Consider the following 18,672-nt stretch of genomic DNA (forward strand, 5'->3'; position numbering starts at 1 on the left):
GAGGTTTCAGGAAAGCAGAAGAGCGTGCTGGTTGGACTTCCCCATGTTTGTGTGACAGTTTGCCTCTGTGTTTCCTCTCAGACCTGGGAAGAGCCATGGGGCTGTCCTGTGGATGGAATATCAGCTGACTCCAGACAGCACAGTCAGCACTGGCCTCATGAACCCTGCAGAAGACAAGGTATTACCATAGGCACCAGGCCCGGAGTATGTGTCCACCCTAGAGCCACTTGGACCCTCTTGTGCTCTGTCAGGGCAGATAACTCCCAGGTGGCCCAGGTTACTTCCCACTGTTAGTTACCTGGGCTAGGAAAGTGGCCTGGGTACCAGGGACCCTTACTACCCTCTTGCTGCACATCCTGCAGGGGGACTGCTGCTGGAACCCCCACTGCAAGCAAGCTGTGTACTTCTTCAGCACCACACTGGACCCCACTGTGCCTCTGGATGGCCCTCAGTCAGTCAGCTATGCTGTGGAGTTTCAGCCCCTCACTGGAGACATCACCATGGAGTTTAGGCTTGTTGATACCTTAAACTGATCTTCTCTTGTTGAGAAATAAAATGGCTAATAGGCTGCAGGCTCTGAATGGCTTGTGCCTCAGTGGGGAAGGAAGGCCAAGGAACTCATCTCATTGCATACACCTGCTTGGCATTTGCACAGGTAGCATAGGCTGGTGACTGATTGAGAGTTCCGAGAGCTGAGAAAGCTCTAGCATGGGAATGCCTCCTGTTCCACCTAGAGGAGAACTGAGCAGAGACGCAGGACTGCCTACTTAGCTGGGATCAACTTGGCCTGTCCGTATCAAGGAATTTCTAGATCTCTGCTTGGAGAGTAGTGTTCCAGGGAGTTCCCTGAGGCTTTATGTCCCTGGTAAAGCCTGGGTTGACAGGACCAGGCTGCCCTGCTAAGTAGCTGTACCCAGCCACATTCATAAACATTGGGATAACTGGTCTCAGTGCACACCAGCAGGTTGTCTGATAAGCCTTGAGACCTGGACCAGGTCAGAGAAGAGGCCATCCTCAAGGAGCTCCCTATGGGAAGGTACTGGAAAGAAAACTAGGAGTGTAGCCTTTTCCTGCCTATCTGTCTGAAGGTCCTTGCTGTGATGGCCCATCCTTGCTGAACCAGAAAGTACAGAAACTCCTCAGTTGGCTACAGCCTTGCCCACCACTGCCTACCTATACTCTTGCTAATGGCCTCTCAGTCCTGACCCGGCAGTAGTAGCGCCCAGACTGGCCCAAGCCCCTAGGCTGGGATCAGTGCTGGAAATGAGCAGGCCCTCCCCAGTTTGTCCTGGAAATAAGTACAGAATGAGAACACCAGTCTTGAGCCTCACAGTTTTATTTTTTCCTCATTCTCCATCCTTCCTTTCAGCACCATAAAGGAAAAATCCACCTCTTTTCAACATTTTCTTTTTTTTTTTTTTTTAAATCAGGCATAAAGATTGTTTTTCTTCTAGGGAAGAATCGTCTGGATATATGTTTGATAATGTTTTACCAAAACCTTAGGTGTCTTACCATATAAAACCCCTAATGTCCCATGAGGACACAATACAGAAAAAAATACAGAAATTAAAAAAGTTTCTTCTTTTCTTTTAAAACAGTATTTCTAAATCTGAGCATGTTAATACAATAGTTAAAAAGCATCAAGGTTAATATTCATACTTAAAACTCCAGGTGGTTTTGCACAAATAAAGATGAATGAATGGTCCGTACTAAGCTGACGCATTTATCTAGCACTTCCCTTCAGGGTCCTGGGCAGGCAGAGCTGTGGCTAGGACTCAGGTGATCCCCCTGATTACCCTGTGTGGCCTCAGATGTCACAGAATCTGGAATCCTGGCAATGTCCCTTCATTTTTTAAAGTTGAAATGGAAAGGCCTGGCAGTACACAAGCCCTGAGTCCACAGGCAAACCACAGTGAAATGTGTGGCAGATGGTCATGGTCTCAGTGCAGAGATGTGTAGGGGAGCTGGAAGGCTGGCTGTCCCTCCTCTGACTCCAGTACCTGACTGTGTAGAGGTGACCTTGTGATAACAGAAACGACAGAGGCACAGGGCAGTACAACTCACCTAAGGCCACCCTGGGAAGGAGAGAAGGACGTGGCTCTGACTCCAAATGTGTTACCCTAACCCAGGTTTAGGGACCCTGGCCGTGGCCTCATCTGCTCTCCTTGTGCACAGTGCCATTGGTTTAAGGATTGGGCCTGCCCAGAACAGAATCCTGGTGGTTTCCAGGAACAGGGACTCTTCATTCCACGAAGCCTTTCCAGATTTCTGGGAGGTCAGGTCCTGGCAGGAGAGGGGCATAGCAGAGAACCCAGCAAGGCTGCCTCAGCCAACACTGGAGCATGGGCAGGGCTTTCTAGGCCAAGAGGTTTAGACAGTCCAGTGTCACCATCATTATACGCCCTAATGCCAAGCTGCCATACTCTGAAGGACCGCCACTCAGCACAGGGCCTGGCATCTTGCTGGGTGTGTGCTCCTCTTATCCCTCTTCCTACTTAGTGGGTGACAAGGCACAGCTTCAGGGCACCAGCATTTTAGAGGTCCCAACAGCAGGGACCTGATGCTTCCTCCATCCTCACCAGGCAGAGCTGGCCTTGAGCCAGGCTGGATAAGATCAGGGCACTTTGAAGAGACCAGCGAGGTTGTCAGAACAGTTCCTCAAATTGGAGCTCAGCTGCCTAAGACAGACATCTTCCCTTTGAAGTCAGGGGTCAGCTTCTGCTCTCTGAAGGTAGGTCAGCAGAGCCAATGCTGTCTTGGGCACCTGAGCAGGACAAGGTGGGGAAGAGTGGGCTTCTAGCAGCCTTACTATGCTGAGCTTGGGCCTGGCTCTGGCCACACAGTGGCTTCTGGGAGCTGTCTGGAATCAGGCCTGCCCTCGACAAGCAGTGGCTGTTGGCTGGCCACCTGAGCTTTGCACTGGTGAAGAAGCCATTCTTCACTCCTCGGCTTCCTGCCACATCATCCAGGGTACCCTTCTAGACATGGCACTGGCTGCGGTAGCTACTGAGGAAGGGTGGGCCTTGGAGGCCAGAGCTGCAGCCTGACTCGGAGGCAGGCAAGTGGTTCCTGAGCTCAAGTCCTCAGGAAAAGGTTGAACCCAAGGGGCCCATAGAAGAGGACGTGTTGGGTAGAAGAGAAGAAGCTACAAACCTGTCATTTTCAAAATCAGAACCCTCCCCCCTTTATGTTCTGAGTCCCCTTCATGTACAAAAGTGATGCCCTCTTGGATCCTGTTATGGCCCCACAGCCAGTGTCGGTCTCCTACAGGAGATGCTGGGGTGACCAGAGCCAACTGGACCCTGCTGTGTGGGCTGGGGAAGAGCACAGGTCTACCCAGTGACTTACAGACCCTAAGAGAAGAGTGATTTTGTGTTTAACGTTTTCTGTTTTCTTTTTAAAATGTAATCGCCCTTGAATGCAAGACCCTGGGAAGAGCCCTGGGCTGGCAGGTAATGACAGCCTTCACGTCACCACCAAGCTGGAGGTGGAGAGCTGGCAGCTGTGCCCAGGAAGTGCTTCTTTGGCTGGTTCTGATTGTGTTTGGAGTTTGGCCTTAGGTGAGGCCCGAGCAAGGGGTCTGGGTGCTACGGTGTGGCACGTGGCATGCGGACAGCGTGCATGCGAGGGTGCAGGCATGCGAGACAACATTGGCAGCAGACAAAAGTAATGAACCTGGACAGAGCTTGAGAAGAGATACAAAGAGTACATAAACCCGGTCCTCATACTAACCCTCGGGTTACAAACTATGTTGTGCTGTGTGTTTCTGTAGGAAATTGTGATTGGAAAGAATGGCACTGGTTAGGCAGCCAGGGGCTCCCGGGCTGGCCTGAGTCCTCTGTTCTCAGAGATGGCCCAGAGGCACAGAGCAGCCTGGCTTCCAGGCTCGCAGGGGACTGATGGGCTCTTCCCTGTCCCCTGCCCTCCTTCCCCCAGCACTAGGTGCTCAATGGAGGGGGCACAGCCCACAGGCTGTGGCTTGAAGGGCTGGCAGAGGCCCCACTGCTTGAGATGCCGATGGCATGGCTGGTCTATGCCTCCTCTTCCCCTGGAGATACCATCAGCCGCATGGCCACAGGGAGGTGGTCGGTCAGGCCGGACAGCTGGGTGATAAAACTGAATTCTTCCACCTCCTAGTTTGGGGAAAAGGGTTGGAAAACATTCTGATTAGATCCAGAGAGAGGGTGTTCTGTAAGGGGGAGCTCTGGGGCAGGAAATGACAGCCTGGGTGGGAGGTTCCTGGGTAGGGCTGAGCGGGCCAGGGCTGTGCAGAGTTTATCTGGAGTGTTTTGGGCTGTGAAAATGATGGCTTTCCTTTTACAGGAACATGTGCTGAGGTTTGGGTTCAAAGGACTATACACAACTGCAGGGCCCAGCCTTAGACTCACAGCCTTCCAGTCAGGGCACAGCCCCTCCTCAGCATGCAGCATATAGTCGATGCGGCGGCCATTGCCCTTCAGCAGGTCCTTCCGCCCCTTCTGCCCAGCCCCTGGGCTCTTGCTGGTGGGGAAGGCCAGATACTCCCTGCGGCCTTCCTCGCTCTCCAAGACCCTGTCAGGCAGAAAGGAAACAAGCTGAAGGCTTGTGCCAGCCTTGGCCTGTGGAGCCGTACTTTCCACCATGTAAGAGGAAGAAGGGGAGACACTGCTCAGGCCTCCAGGTGGTTAACACTCGATAGATGTAAGTGCCTGGAGAGACCAGGCTGGCAAACATGGCGCTCTATAGGTTTTTATCAGCCTTAAGATAAACACACTAATGACATTCAGAGCATTGTTAACGGTTCAAAGATGTAATCCATTACTGTCTTTTGCTTTGATAATTAATTCTAGCATCAACGATCTGTGTTACTGATAGTCATTTTTTAATCATCATCTCATGAAAAGATAATTTTCTCGGCATAGGATGATGTTTCAAATTTAGTCTACAATCTAATTAATTGGCTCAAATTAGCTGCAAGGAACCATAGCTGTGGCTGTGTGCAGCCTCGGGCTGTGCATTATAAATCCACTCTGCTATTGGCCTTTTCCCTGGGTCCTTTATGGAAGCCGCACAGGGCTCCAGCATGGAGCTGGCCAGGTAGAACTGTCTTTGAAGACAGTCAGCGCATGTGCCCACCGCTCATGTTTACCTGTCAGTTGGTGGGTGGAGCCCACGAGGCTCCCTTCACCATACACCTCTTACCCAGCAGCTCTCTATGGCTTGACCCTTGACCTGATCCTGGAAATTCTGGCTCTTTTTCCTATATGTGGCATGCTCAAGAAGAGCTATTTTCAATATGGGTCTAGACCCAGTCTACTGACTCAGGATTTGTCCCCTGCAGACTCCACGAGCCTCTGAGATTTCTAGAGTATGAAGGTGATGACAGCCTCCATCCAGCTGTCTTCTCTCCTCTGTAAGGAAGGGACCCGCCCAGTCTCCATTTCTCTACAACCTGGGAACTGGTTAGGCTCTAGCCTGTCAGCCTGCAGTCATGTGGGCACTTACTTTTGTAGATTGTCAGGGGTACACACATCCTCATCATAGAGACCATTTGTGTCCAGCAGGGTACCTGAGGACGAAGTGGAGAGTGGTAACTGAAGCAGGGTCCAGCCAGCCCTAAGGGTGGCCTCCGTGGAGGGATTAGGGAAACACCAGGACTTTGGGGGCTTCCAGACAGCTGCCTAGGGCATGTCCTCTTCATCAGGGAGCAGGTTCTGGTGGCCTCCTCTTGGGAAGCCCAGCCCCCCTGCTTACCAATGGCCCATGGCTTCTCCTCCCCAGGCCCCAGGCGGCAGGGGTCCTTGTAGCGAGTAAACAGTGAGTGCTGCTGCTCCAGTTTGTCATCTGTGTGGAGAGAGGAATGTTGTGTGGCAGGCGCCTGGCCTGAGGCACCTGCTGTCCCCTGGTTCCATCTAGTTATTCCTACCATATGCCACTAGGCTCATGTCTCTTAGGTAACCACTCTGGGTTTATGGTCCCCTGGTTCCTACTGTGGTTCATCTGTCACTGGTTCTCTATGTCCTCAGGGTATGCCCAACATACACTCTGGGCTCTGTCCTCCAAGCCTCCCTAGATTCCATGGCAAACTGTTGGTAGGAAATGGATAATGCTGCAGCCAGGACCCCTGCTCCCTTCACAGTCCTGGATGCCTGGCCCGTGGGGAAGAGTGAATATTACATGGCTCAGAGAACCATGTGTCCTGCCAACTCACTGGACCAGTAGAGGCTTCCTTTGACTAACCCCACCACCACCAAGGCTAGAAGGAAAGGCACTAGGTTAGAATCCCCTCCAAAAGCCTCTTTTTGTTTGTGTTGTGCTAAGAGTGTCATGACCGGAACAGGGAGACCTGTACTTGGGCAGGAGTTGCTGTACTGGGTGTGACAACAGCCTTGCCATCCCATACACCTGTGAAGGAAAATCATTCTGTCTTGGAGACTGTGTTCCATGGTGAGGACTGCATTCTCCTTGACCACCCTGGAGTTGCCAGTGTTGTCAAGAGATGCCATCCTGGCCATGAAAGCTTGTAATGGATTTTACCTGCCGCCGCCGCCAGGTAAGGCCACCATCCTGGACGCCAGGCAAGACCTTGAGGTTTCCTGTTCTAAGGTGAAGCCTGAACTCATAGGCTCTAAGTTCACCCTATCCATAGGCTCCTGGGGGAGCTGTGGCTCCTGCAGGAGTGTTAGAACCATGAAGCTTCCAGGCCAAGGAAGGCTCAAAGCTACTCCTACCAGAAAGGAGGTCTCTGTAAGAGCAGACTTAAACCAGGTGTTTAAAACTTAATGGATGATTGACTTTTATCTTTTGGCCTAAAAGGTTTGTTTCCTGTTTTTTTGTTTTGGGTTTTTGTTTGTTTGTTTGGGTTGGGTTTTTTAAAATCTTTTTTTAAGATTTATTTATTTAATTTATTGCATATGAGTGCTTTATCTGCAGAAGAGGGTATCAGATTACATTATAGATGGTTGTGAGCCACCATGTGGTTGCTGGGAATTGAACTCAGACCTCTGGAAGAGCAGGCAGCGCTCTTAACCACTGAGCTATCTCTCCAGCCCCTGGGTTGGGTTTTTTAAGACAGGATTTCTCTGTGTAGCCCTGCCTGTCGTGGAGTCTCTTTGTAGACTAGGCTAGCCTTGAACTCACAGCGATCTACCTGCCTCTGCCTCCCTGACTGGTGGGATTACAGGTGTGTACCACCACACCTGGCTTTGTTGTTTGTATCTTGGGACAATAGCTTTGTATCCCTATTGGCCTAGAAGTCACTATTGTAGATCAGGCTAGTCTCAAACTTGTAGCAGTTCTCCTGCCTCTGCCTCCTAAGTGCTGAGACTATGGGTATGGGCTGCCATACTTAGCATAGTCCAGTAGTTTAAGCCAGTAGTTTTTTTGTATTTAAAATATTAAAATATTTATGAGTGTATGTGTTCGTGTGTGTGTGTGTGTTTGTGGAGGTCATGTGCCACAGCAAATATGTTGAGGTCACAGGTCATCAGGCTGGTGCTTTTGCCTGCTAAGCCAGCTTTTGGCCTGTTTTATTGTATGTGTATTGTTGTTTTCCATGCATGTATGTCTATGCACCACTGTGTCTGCTGAGGCCAAAAGAGGGCATTGGATCCCCTGAAACTGGAGTTACAGACAGCTAATTGTGAGTTACTATGTGAGTGATGGGCATTGAACCTAGTCCTCTGCAAGATCAGCCAGTGCTCTTAGCCATTGAACCATCTTCCTGGCCCAGTATAAGCCAGTGTTTTTGGAAGACTCTGCCTTGTCCTGAGTTCATTTTTAGGGCATATCTTTGTCTCCAGCCAGAGGCTTCTGCTCTTTTGGCAGTGTGTGGGTTGTCCCATGCTAGGACTTCAGTGTGGGGCAGACACATCAATCTTGCTAAATTTCTCAGATGCACTCACGAGGACCTGGAAGTTCTTCAAACTACCTAGCTATAGTCTGTGACTGTGCCTGGAGACAATTCTGCCTGGAGCTTCAGACCTGAGGGGGAAGAGTGCAGCCTCACCAGAAGAACAGTTATCAAAGTTCAGATCTCCACAGATGACGTCAAACACCACCAGCTCCTCGGGGTTGGCTGTGCTGGACGAGGAGGTAGATTTTCGGAAATCAGCCAGCCAGTCCTGAAGCCAGTCCAGCTGCTCACACCGGATGGCACTGTCCTCTGCAGACAGGACAGAGACCAGACTATGAAGCTTGACCTGGACCCCAGCCAGGGCTCAGGTATTTAAACCCATCCCCAGAAAACCCTAGGCTGGGACATACCTGGTGGTGCATGCAGGTGTGTGCAGGCGATGTACCCAACAATTCTTTGGTCCTGAGGTGTGCTTCCCACCTGCACCTGGGGGAAAGCAGAGCGTCAGTACTGCTACCAGCCAGCTATTGCTCCAAATGCAAAGGGACCCTGGCAATATCCAAAGCCCTCTGCTCACGTTCTCAGCATCCTGCTCTGTGCCAGGCTCCTGACTAGACTCTGGCTAGGGCCCATGCCCTGCTTCTAGAAGTGTCTGGCTGGTTATAGAAGTAGATAATGAAAAGAAAACATCAGCCTATAGTGTCACATGATTGTCAGCAGTCTGTGCAAGGATTTTTTTGTGGAGGCACACTCACAAGTTGTCGGCTGGTTCCTCTCCAGTCCCTGGCATCTGCAGGTGACTGGAGCATTCACCTACACTACTTTCAGTTTTTTTGTTTTCAGACAGAATCTTGGTATGTAGCGCTGGCTGGCCTAGAAACTGTTATATAAATCAGGATGACCTCAAACTTACAGCAATCCTCCTGCCTCTGGTTTTCATGTGCTAGTATGTGCCACCATGTCCAGTCTAACCTTCAGTCTTTTGAATATTGGTTTATCACCATTATCAGTGTGTGTGTGCGTGTGTGTGTGTGTGTGTGTGTGTGTGTGTGTGTGTGTCCCCGTCCATCCAGCTGTCTGTCCATGTCCACAGAAGGCAGAATTGGAGCTGTTTAACATGGGTGCTGGGATTTCTAACTCTGGCACTTATGATAAGCTGTACAAGCTCTGATTCATGGAGCCACCTTCTTTGTGCCCGTTTTAGTCTTTTATCTACTCTCACTTAGTGACTTTTTCCTTCCTCCTTTGGCCATACTCTGAACCTGACCTCCTGTTGTACTTCTGATTTGAAATCAGAGCCAGTACCTGCTGGAGGGTCTTGGACACTGCCAGCTTCCTGCTAGTCTGTCTTTGTCCCATCTGGCTGCATGCTCTGTTGTTCCATGAGTTTTATGGGACGTGGTCTCCTGCAGCCACTCAATCTTAGACCAGAGTTCTACCCTGAGTCCCCTGGTTCTGAGCCCCAGGCACGGGCTGGCCTTGTCCTGAATCCAGCCCTCCTCCCTTCACACGTTTATGCCTCTGCCCCCACCCCAAACCTGACCCTTTTTTACTAAGGCAGAGTTACGTTGGGTAGGCCTGGCTCAGCAAGCAGGCTGTCTCTAACCCTGGCTTCATAAAAACGGGAATTTAACTGCACGTCCCAAAGATAACCTAGCTGCGTCCCTTCCCCATGTGTAACCTAGCACAAGAATGAGCCCTTGTCAGTGCTGTGGCTCTGGAAGGCAGGCCACACCCCTCTCCTACCACCTGAGGCCTCTCCCTTATCACTAGCTGCTGGAGGCCACTTGAGTCCTTCACCTGCATATTCCTCAGGGACCATTGTGGGCACCTGTCCTCAGAGGTCTCTGTCAGTAGCACATCTTCCTGTGGAAACACTATCTGCCTTCTCCAGCCTTCCTTAATCCATTCCAATTGGATTTCCTGTGCTGATGAACCCTGAGACCCAGGCCCTTCCCAGGGAGGCAGACCACAGAAGCCGGGCTTCTTGTTCCAGCCCATGGAAAAGGACACAGCCGGCCTCTCAGCCCGAGTGCTTTCCTTCTGCTGCTCCCCTGTCTGGCTTTCTCCTCTCTGTCCCCTGGATTTCTGCAACTCTACCTTCCTCCTCCGGCATGCATGGCAGTCTTCCTCAGTGTGTTTGGGTGGATGTCTGGCCATTGGATAACAGGCTTTACCACCTGGGCTTGTGCTGCTTCTGACTCACTTGTTCAGTTCTTGCCCATATACCAGACCCAGAGTGCAGCCATCTCACACCCCTGTTCTGGGAATTAGCCCTGTGAAACCATGGACCACTGGTGCAGCTTGTTATAAAAGCACAGTTTTAAGAATGTGGTGCCCAAGGGGTCACATGACATGGCCACCTATGTGTTCGTCTGGCAACAGGTTTCTCCCACTGTAGTCTTCAGCCATCGACACTAAAGTTTAGCTCTTCCTCATGTGCTCAGTGTGTACCATTTCATGGAAGGGCTCACAGCACTCAGATGGGCACGCTAGGCCTGTTGGCCTCTGCATGCTGCTCTTCGCTCCTTTCTGGGCTGCCAGTGTCTTTGTTGAGATCAGCCAGCCATTTGTCAGATTCTCCCTTAGTATGACTTGCCCTGGGCCGAGTTCTGGACAGGACAAAGGCATCCCTGCTGGCCCTGCAGGCAAGAACCCATGTAGGGTACAGGGAGAACACCACAGTAGCGAGGCCATAGTTGCCTCTCACGTATCCTGCCTCCCCCTTAACAGATGTGTGATCTCTACAGCATCCACTTTATTATTTACTGGGACTTAGTGATTCCCACTGCACGTCTGCACGACCTACAGAGTCGTGTGTGTTTCTCTTACAAAAACAAACAATCACACTGAGAGGCTGTGCCCTTTAGTCTGTCAGCACAGAATGTTGATAAATAAAGTGCTCAGGATTAGCTGTGATGAGTTGAGGCCGAAGGGAACCTAGCTCTTCCTTCACGGGAATGCCCATTTCTTCAATGGATCCATGGAATAAGGTGGGAGAGCAGGTCCCAGTGAGGGAGGTGATGGGGAAGGCCTGCTGGCTGCATCTTCCCAATGTTTTCAGCTCCTCCCCAGATGGGCCTGACCCTCTTCTGTGGCAGGACAGTCATACCCTAGTCCAACAGGGCCCAGCTCTGCTCTCAAAGGCAGTGTCTGGCTGAACAAGCATCCAATAAATACCCAAACATATAGTCAAGGAGTCCATAAAGGGAGAGCTCGCTTGTGCTTGGCAAGACTAAGACCAGAAGAGCATGGGATGTGAAGTCCCCTCGGGTGGTCCAAGAAGGGTGGAGTGTAGCCAGTGGGAAAGGGAAGAAATTGAAGGCAATAAGAGGAATCAGAGTTGGTAAGAAGAAGGGGGCCTCAATGGAAGAAGTCAGACAGCCGGGTTCACAGTGGACAAGTGTAGAAAGGAGAAGATGCTAAGATGGTGAAGTTAGAACCGGGGCCATTTGTAGTAAAATGAAGAGTCTGAGATAAACTCAGCAGGCACCGTGTGCAGCCAAGGTGGCTGGTTTCTTCTGGCTTCAGCATGGGAGAACGTGAGTGAGGACAGCAAGGCAGATGCTGAGCTTGCCTCAGGAGTAAGCTGTATCCAGCAGTCAGCTAGATTCAGAGATGAGCTCTGGGGAGAGGTCTGAGCTGGGACAAGGCCAGAAAAGGAGGCTGTGGGATTATACCACCGGAGGGACAAGGTTCATAGGGGACCCTGAAAAGTAAGAGAGATGGCTACATGGCTTATCCCAACCTTTGGCTATGAGAAAACTTGTCAGACTTGTCAAGGTGCTGAAAGATGTGGCAAACCAAGTTTGATAGGAAAAACAATTACTGGCCAGCTTTTAAAAAGTTTTGGAATGGCATGGACTGACATATCTACTGACTAGTTTGAAACCCACAGGATGAAGGGAGACAAAAAGAAGATAGAACCACAGAGGAGAAGGTGTCCCAAGAAGATAGTTGTTTCAGGGTACCAGATGGAGGAGGAGAGTGAGGAGGGAACATGTGGATTCTTCTGTACAGCAGTAATCTAGGGGTGGATGTCTCCAGGGTCTGAGCCATCTATATCAGGCCAAGGGTGAGACAAAACACCTTTCCATACTGAACCTGATGACATATCCCCTTCCTTCCCAGAAGGCTACTCTGGCTACTAAGACAGAAGGATATCCGCAAATGCATCACAAACAAACCATGTGAGAACAGGAAGGCTGGAACTGTGTGTCAGAGGACCTGCATCTGGGGACCCTAACTCTGGCAGAGCCATGCAGAGCCTTGAGCACCCCAGGGTGGGCATAGAGTGCCTGCCTAGGCTCTACCAGGCTCAGTGGAGCCAATGTGCCCTTACTCCCAACAGGCACTGGCTCAGCATTTTCCTGCAGTTACTTAAGACTACAACTGAGAAGTGAGAGAAACCTGCCCAGGACCATAGACAGGTGCCCTGCGAGCAGCTCCTCAGTCAAGTCTCATCTTTAAGGGGAAGAGCCACAGGCAGAAAAGCTTCTGCCCTGGGGGCAGAAAGCCCCATCTGCATCAGATGGCAAATGATGTTTCACAAAACTCTGGCTTCACTAACCGTGGCTTATAGATAGAGAACAAAAAGTTGACACAGTATTTCAGGCTCTGTGGAAGATAATGTGTAATGACCAAATTACTATGGTCTAAAACCTCCACCAACTGCATCCAAATTAGCAGAAATAATTATGATCCACTTTAATTAGTGACTATGGAAGTGAAGCCAAGGGCTGGTGGGCAGAGAGCCTGGCATGGCAGCTGCTGACAACCCGAAGGGTGGCTGTGCTGGCCAATGAAACTACAGGTCTCAGTGGCTGAATGTGGCCTTTGTCCTGGGAACCTGAGAGCCCATATGCTGGCCTGCAGTGGTGTTCTACTATGGTCTCTGCCATGTGGGAGTGGAGGTGGGCTTGTTTCCTCTCCCACCACTATCACAGCCATCACCATCATCACCACCATGCCTACCACATGGAATACAAGAGACTCAAATGTGACTCATAGCTGAGAAACTGGCCCAGGTCACTCAGCCTGACCCCATGTGTTTCTCGGCTTAGGCTAGGGTCCCTGAGTTCAGTTCCATTGAGTGAGGATTCCTAGGGAGTAGGGGTTGGCAGGGCCTGTGGCCCACTTTATCATGTGACTTGGGGACAGCTGGCGTATAGCCCTCAGGCAGAGCTGAGGATGCCTACCTTGAGAAACAGAGCTCCCTTAGAGGCCAGGGCATCGAAGCTGCACCCATTAGGGTAACAGTGATAGGCCACGTCCATGACAGGGTAGCGGCTGGCAAAGAAGAGACCGCTGTTGAGACACTTGAAATTGCAACAACCATGGCAGCCATAGACCCCAACATCATACAGGATGTACTCGAAATAGCCATGTAGCTGCTCTTTCAACTTAGCAGCCGCGCGCTTGTCAAACACCTCCTGCAGGCACAGGAAGTCCAGATTGGCCGGGAAGAAGGCCGAGACCTCGTGGTCAAAGGCTTCATCAGGGTGCCGCCTCCTTCGTGCTGCTGCCTTCTTCACCACTGAGGTCTTATATAGGAGCTTGCTGTTGACACTTGGTTCTCCGCTGCCACTGCCATCTTGCCCAGCCCGTGCCTTCACCAGGGACTCCCTGGAGGCCGAGGGGCTGCCCAGGCTCCCAGAATCCCCATCCCGCTGATTGTGGTTGGGCGTCTGGCCCTTTGGGGCTCCACCAGCTCCGTTCCTGGCTTGGTTCCCAGTAGGAGAGTCATCAGCTTCCGGTGGCCGGCCTCCTTCCTCACCACCAATTCGCACAATGCAGCTGTCCTCCAGGTTTCCATCGGCCTGGTCCCCAGAGGCTGGGCCATTGGCAGCCTCATCGCTGGGGTGCCGCCCACCATCCCCCTTGTATTCCACAGAGGCTGTCCTCTTAATGCTCCCCGGAACAGCTCTGGCTCCATCACTGCCTTGTGGCGACACCAGGCTGCTGAAGCTGGCTGCACTGATGGAAGTGTTGGTGGGAGAATCAATGTAGATTTTGATCTGAGGCCGGGCGGCCCCATTGCGGATTCTCTGCCCAATCTCTTTGGCTCGTGCTTGGGTGTTGAAAACATTATTGAGCCTTGCCAGTGAGTCAGGGAGGAGGCAGACATTGGCGGTGGCAAAGCAAAAACTTTTGCCAGCCCCTGTGCCCTTCCATTCACTGAGCAGGGCTGCCCCGTCAGCTAGGCTCTTGTCTTCTAGCCGGGAGTAGGAGTAAGGCCGGCGGGCAGACTGCAGGGGAGACCAGAAGATGAACCCAAGAAAGGCAAAAGGCAGTGCAGCCACAAGCAGAGCCAGGTAGACTGGCGTGAAGAGTATAGTGCAGAACAGCTGTAGGCAGCAAGGGTCGTCTGCCCTCTGGCGCTTCTCATAGGTGGTAGGTATGAAGGAGGCCACCAGCCGGTCCACCAGCCAGTAACATGGGAAGATGAGGGCCCAGGACACAGCGTGGAGGGCGGAGAGACAGCTATTAGGAAAGGGGGTCGTGTACAAAACCATTGCAGCTCACTGGGCGCCGCAGCCGGCCCTACTACATGGTGTCTGTGGCAGCTGCAGCACTTTCCCAGGCAGGGCTAGGCAAGCTGGGGACGAGAGGAGGACCGATCACCTCCTGGCGAGATGTGACTCTGGATGATCAGTGGCAAGTGTCCCGCAGACAGACATGGTTCACGTCAAGGGGCCATGCTTAAGATGCCAAAGCTTGATGAGAACCTGTAGAAAAGAGAAAACGGGAGGCCTTTACTAAATTAGGCTGTTCTAAAAACCAGGGAATCAGTTTTGCATGGAGTGTTTAGGGGCCAGAAGAATGCCCAGAACATTCCATTTGCCTGTATATTTTTTTCTTGGAATCAACAACTTAGTATGATTGTCCCTAACTGGCTGTCTTGATTCTGTAACTTAATTGCTTTAAAAACGGCCCATGTTTTCAGAAGAGCGTAGCTTTATGGGTACAAAGGGGTGTGTTAGGATCGAAGAGTATACCTGGATTGACACTGGCTAGAAGCAAGTGAAACCCTTGGGAGCTAGGGGTGTGTTTAAAATGGGCGGGCAGTGGCCTTGGCTAGAGGAACTGCAAACATGCTCACCTTTTATCTAGTGCCAACTAGGCCAGGAAAGACAAAGGGGCCAAAGGTTACAGGGCAGAGAGCAGTGTGGCTAGCTGGATAGAAGAACAAGGACGCCTCCTCCACATGCAATATGGTCTGGCTTCCTGAGCTGTAGACTGAGCTCTGTGCTTTACCCCACAGTGCTCTGGCAGAACCCCAGGCAGTGGGGGCCCAGGCATAGGCTGCTTCACCAGTTGAACAGCTTATTCCATTTTAGGGACTCTGACCGTCTTCTGGACGCTTGAAGAAGCTTCTTGGGGCTGTGTAGATCAAAGTTTTATTAACTCTCTAGCTTGCCTTCCAAGATACAGCTTCAGACAAAGCCAACAGCCACCTAAATATGTCTATCCTCAGTGCCCCAGCCTGTACTGAGCCATATTAGTTCTCAGAGCAGGCCTGGCCACACCTACAGTAGGCTGACAGGTACATGAACTGTGCTGGTTATGAGTCCATAAAGTCAGGAGTCTTGTGTTTCTCCAGCCTCCAGGGACCCACACTGCTCATCCTGAGGGGAAAATCCTGGATGCATGCACTCTAATTTGGTTACCAGGCCAGCCAGGTAAGTTCAGTGTGATCTAACACTAATTCTGTCCCTGACACTTCAGCAGGTCTGGATTCAGGCTACCGGCATTCATCCTGGCCCCGCATTCTTTCCTCTTTCTTGAGACCTGGGTCACCCAAGCTAGGGACCCAGATATCATTTATACTACTCTCCCAAGTCCTCATGTCCTACCTGTCCCTCTGCCCCCGATGAAACATCTCAGTATGGGACAGTGTCACAATACGTCAGCTTTGTCAGCCTCCATCCTCTCCACTGGCTGAGGGACACTTCCTCAGCCAGCCTGCAGTCTGTGCACCTGTCATCCTACTAGACTCTTCTCCTAGTCTGACAGTGGTACCAGGACCTCACACTGAGGATCTCCCATAGCCCTGCTTCTTGTTCCCTCACCCTCTCCATGACTCAGCTTAAATATTAGCTTTCTAGGGAGGATGCGTCACCTCCTTGCCCAGGTGGCATAGGTACTTCCACTGGGGGTGCTTGTCCCACAGAACAGCCTGTACATGCACTTTGGAACATGTGTACATCCCCAGAGAATGAGGGGACTCAAAAGGGAAGGAGCTACACAGGGAGCCTACAGGCAAAAGTGGCAGGTGCTTCAGAGATAGGATAAATGAAGAGGTCAATCATAATGCTAGTGCCCAAGAAAAGGCAGCCATTTCCCCCAGTGGTGGGAGAGGTGGGTTTCTACACAAAACCATCAGTGGACTGGTAAGTGGCAGCCAGGGCTTCATGCATGCATGAACAAGAAGCACAGAGATTTTGCTTTCCTCAAGGTAAGTCTCTTTGAAGCCAACACTGGCAGGTCAGAGTTTGTAGTAACAGGCACAGCCAAGTAAGGACTTCTCAATGAAAGACACTCCAGCAACCTCCCACACCCAGCACATCACCCCAGAGTCTTAGGCAGACCCATTCCCAAGTCTCCTTCCTTCCTTCCTCCTCATTACTGTTGTCTAAGGTCACCAGTACCTCCCCTACCCTTGTGCAGTACTCAAAAGGATCCACTTAACATCTCTCTTTATTCCCTTCCTCCTCTCCTCTCTCCGTCTACTGACCCCACTGTCTTGTGAGACAAAGTCTAGGCTCATAATCTCTGAGTCTGGGGCCCTTTGTGTTCCTGTCTCTGTGGCCCTCCCCCTCCCACCCTGAATCCAGCCAGTCTTCCTCCCTGCTGCGGCTGCTGCCAGATCCCTCTGCACCTGCTCATGGCTGTGGCCTGCAACTTTCTTCTTGACTCCTGTCATCCCATCTGTACCCTTCAGGGCTCAGCTGAGACTTCTCTTCAGGCGAGTCTTCCTTGACCCTGTCCAAGGCATTCTGTGACCACAGCCCCTCTCCACTCCAGGCTATCACTTGGCCTGGAGCTGGAGCTGTATCTAGGATTCTCTCTAGCATAAGCTTTATGCAAATCAAGTCTGTCTGAGGCCCAGCCTTGCTTGTCAGCCAGCCTGTTTGGGAATGGAAATAACAAATTCAGAAACAACCCATTAAGGAACGAGTGAACAGACTGCTGATAGGAATGCTCACTTAAGTGGGGAAGCTCTTGTGAAGTCAGTCTTTCTGTAGTAAGGGTCAGGTTTGACCTGTGGGCTGCACAGATGACATATGGAGAAAGGATCAGGAAGGAGGTATGTTTGCACCTCTAAGAGCCACTGCAGTGTCCACACAGTGGCCAAAGCACCCGTGTGGGTCAGGCTTTACTTCATCAAAATCTTCCTGAGAAAAATAACCCATTCTGTCCCCCCCCCCCCCACATGTGGCTTAACCCTAACACTGATCTAATTGGGATCAGCTATTGGCTGGGACAGGGCTCTAAGGGGAGGAGGAGAGAGAATCCATCTTCAGCTGCCACTTGCTCCCAGAAACCCTTGTGAGCCCAGAAACCCTTCTGGCAAAGCTCTCTGGTCCCCAGTGATCTTTCTGCCTGTCCTGTGCTTAGTGTGATTTGGGTCTCCATTTGTAGGGTTGGTGGAGTGAAGGATCTGGGGTAGTAGCTCCAGCGACTAGTGGGAGCAGTGCTACTACAATGATCCCTTAAACTGAGGCAGTCTTGAGTCCCTTAGTCCTCCATACTGGCACTGCAGATCCTCTGCAGTGCCCTGAATAGGAGGACCTTCTTGGCTGTTATCACCTGCCCTGCCCTATCCTGCCCTGCTTCCTTGTCTACACACAGAAGCTGCTGCTACAGGAGACACAGAAAGGACTGCCACAGATGAGGTTGTTTCTGAAGCTCTGGATAATTATTTTGTCTCAGGGAAATGAAAGGAGGGTAAACAAACAGCACACATTAATTAGTCTGATCTATACTTTGCTCATGAAAAGAGGAGTGCTGCAGTTAAACATGAGAGGCTGGCAACTTCCCAGAGTTTCCAAGTGCTCAGAGGAGTGGCCATGGGAGGATGTGGCTTTCCCAGGCTTGTATAGTCAGTACAGGCAGGTGCTCGGCCGCACCGTGCTGTCTCCCTTGTCTACACTGTCCAGGGGGGTGAGACTCGTGTCTGTGTCAGGTACAGACTCTGGCTTTGGACACAGGATCCCATGCTCAGCATCATCCTGTCTTGGACTCTTAGGGGGCAGCGGGTCCTTTCAAGGCCATGTATGCTGAGCGTCTGCACCTCAGCCTCTTAGATTAGGTGGATCATTTAGGGTTTGCAAATCCTAATGTATTATCCCCAGGGTTACTAGGAAACACATCTCTTTCCCTCCTTACCGTGGTCTATATAGCTGAGCTGAATACTTTCCGGCCCTCAGTTCTCAGGGATCCTAACAGGAACCCTGATCCCTTCATTATGAGCTGTGGGGTTATGACTGGGAGTTATACGGTGCCCCGTGGCAGGACCCCTGGGAGCCAGCCTCTCTGTCCTAAATGTGGAGACCAGGCTTTCTTCTCTTACCTGCTTCTCAGTCTTGCACTCAGACTGGGAGTCAGGCTAGCCCGAGGGACACCCTGGCAATATGGGGTAGCAGTGCCTACCTCTAGGGCTACCATGAGGACTAGAAGGGCCACACTCCTGCTTTCTTCCCCCTATTTCCTGAGGCCACCCAGTGTGGCCTATCTTCTCTCCCCAGCTTGTGTTTTCTGCATTAATAAGGGGCTGAATTGAACCCACCCACAGGACTTCCAGGACCCTAACTAAACCAGAGTGCCTTCAGGAT

At 51.4% G+C, this 18,672-nt stretch overlaps 2 protein-coding genes across 2 annotated transcripts in view; one reads left to right on the forward strand and one right to left on the reverse strand.

Annotated features, from left to right (window-relative positions):
- Positions 1 to 574, forward strand: part of Prmt7 (protein arginine methyltransferase 7) — a 42,988-nt gene extending 42,414 nt beyond the window's left edge. Inside the window, exons 16-17 of the mRNA XM_051169083.1 lie at positions 82 to 178; positions 363 to 574. Of these exons, the coding sequence (XP_051025040.1) occupies positions 82 to 178; positions 363 to 533 (268 nt within the window). The 3' untranslated portion in view covers positions 534 to 574. The remainder of the gene's footprint in view (positions 1 to 81; positions 179 to 362) is intronic.
- A 1,511-nt stretch (positions 575 to 2,085) lies between these two features.
- Positions 2,086 to 14,726, reverse strand: Smpd3 (sphingomyelin phosphodiesterase 3). Its single transcript, XM_051169067.1, has 7 exons — positions 13,033 to 14,726; positions 8,245 to 8,320; positions 7,988 to 8,143; positions 5,734 to 5,823; positions 5,485 to 5,548; positions 4,389 to 4,551; positions 2,086 to 4,133 (listed from the first exon to the last, which is right to left on the reverse strand). The coding sequence occupies exons 1-7, from the start codon at positions 14,347 to 14,349 to the stop codon at positions 4,032 to 4,034; spliced, it is 1,968 nt and encodes a 655-aa protein (XP_051025024.1). The 5' UTR covers positions 14,350 to 14,726; the 3' UTR covers positions 2,086 to 4,031.
- Between the last annotated feature and the right edge of the window lie 3,946 nt (positions 14,727 to 18,672).

This window comes from Acomys russatus, chromosome 26, assembly GCF_903995435.1.
Source record: "Acomys russatus chromosome 26, mAcoRus1.1, whole genome shotgun sequence".
Lineage (NCBI taxonomy): Eukaryota > Metazoa > Chordata > Mammalia > Rodentia > Muridae > Acomys > Acomys russatus.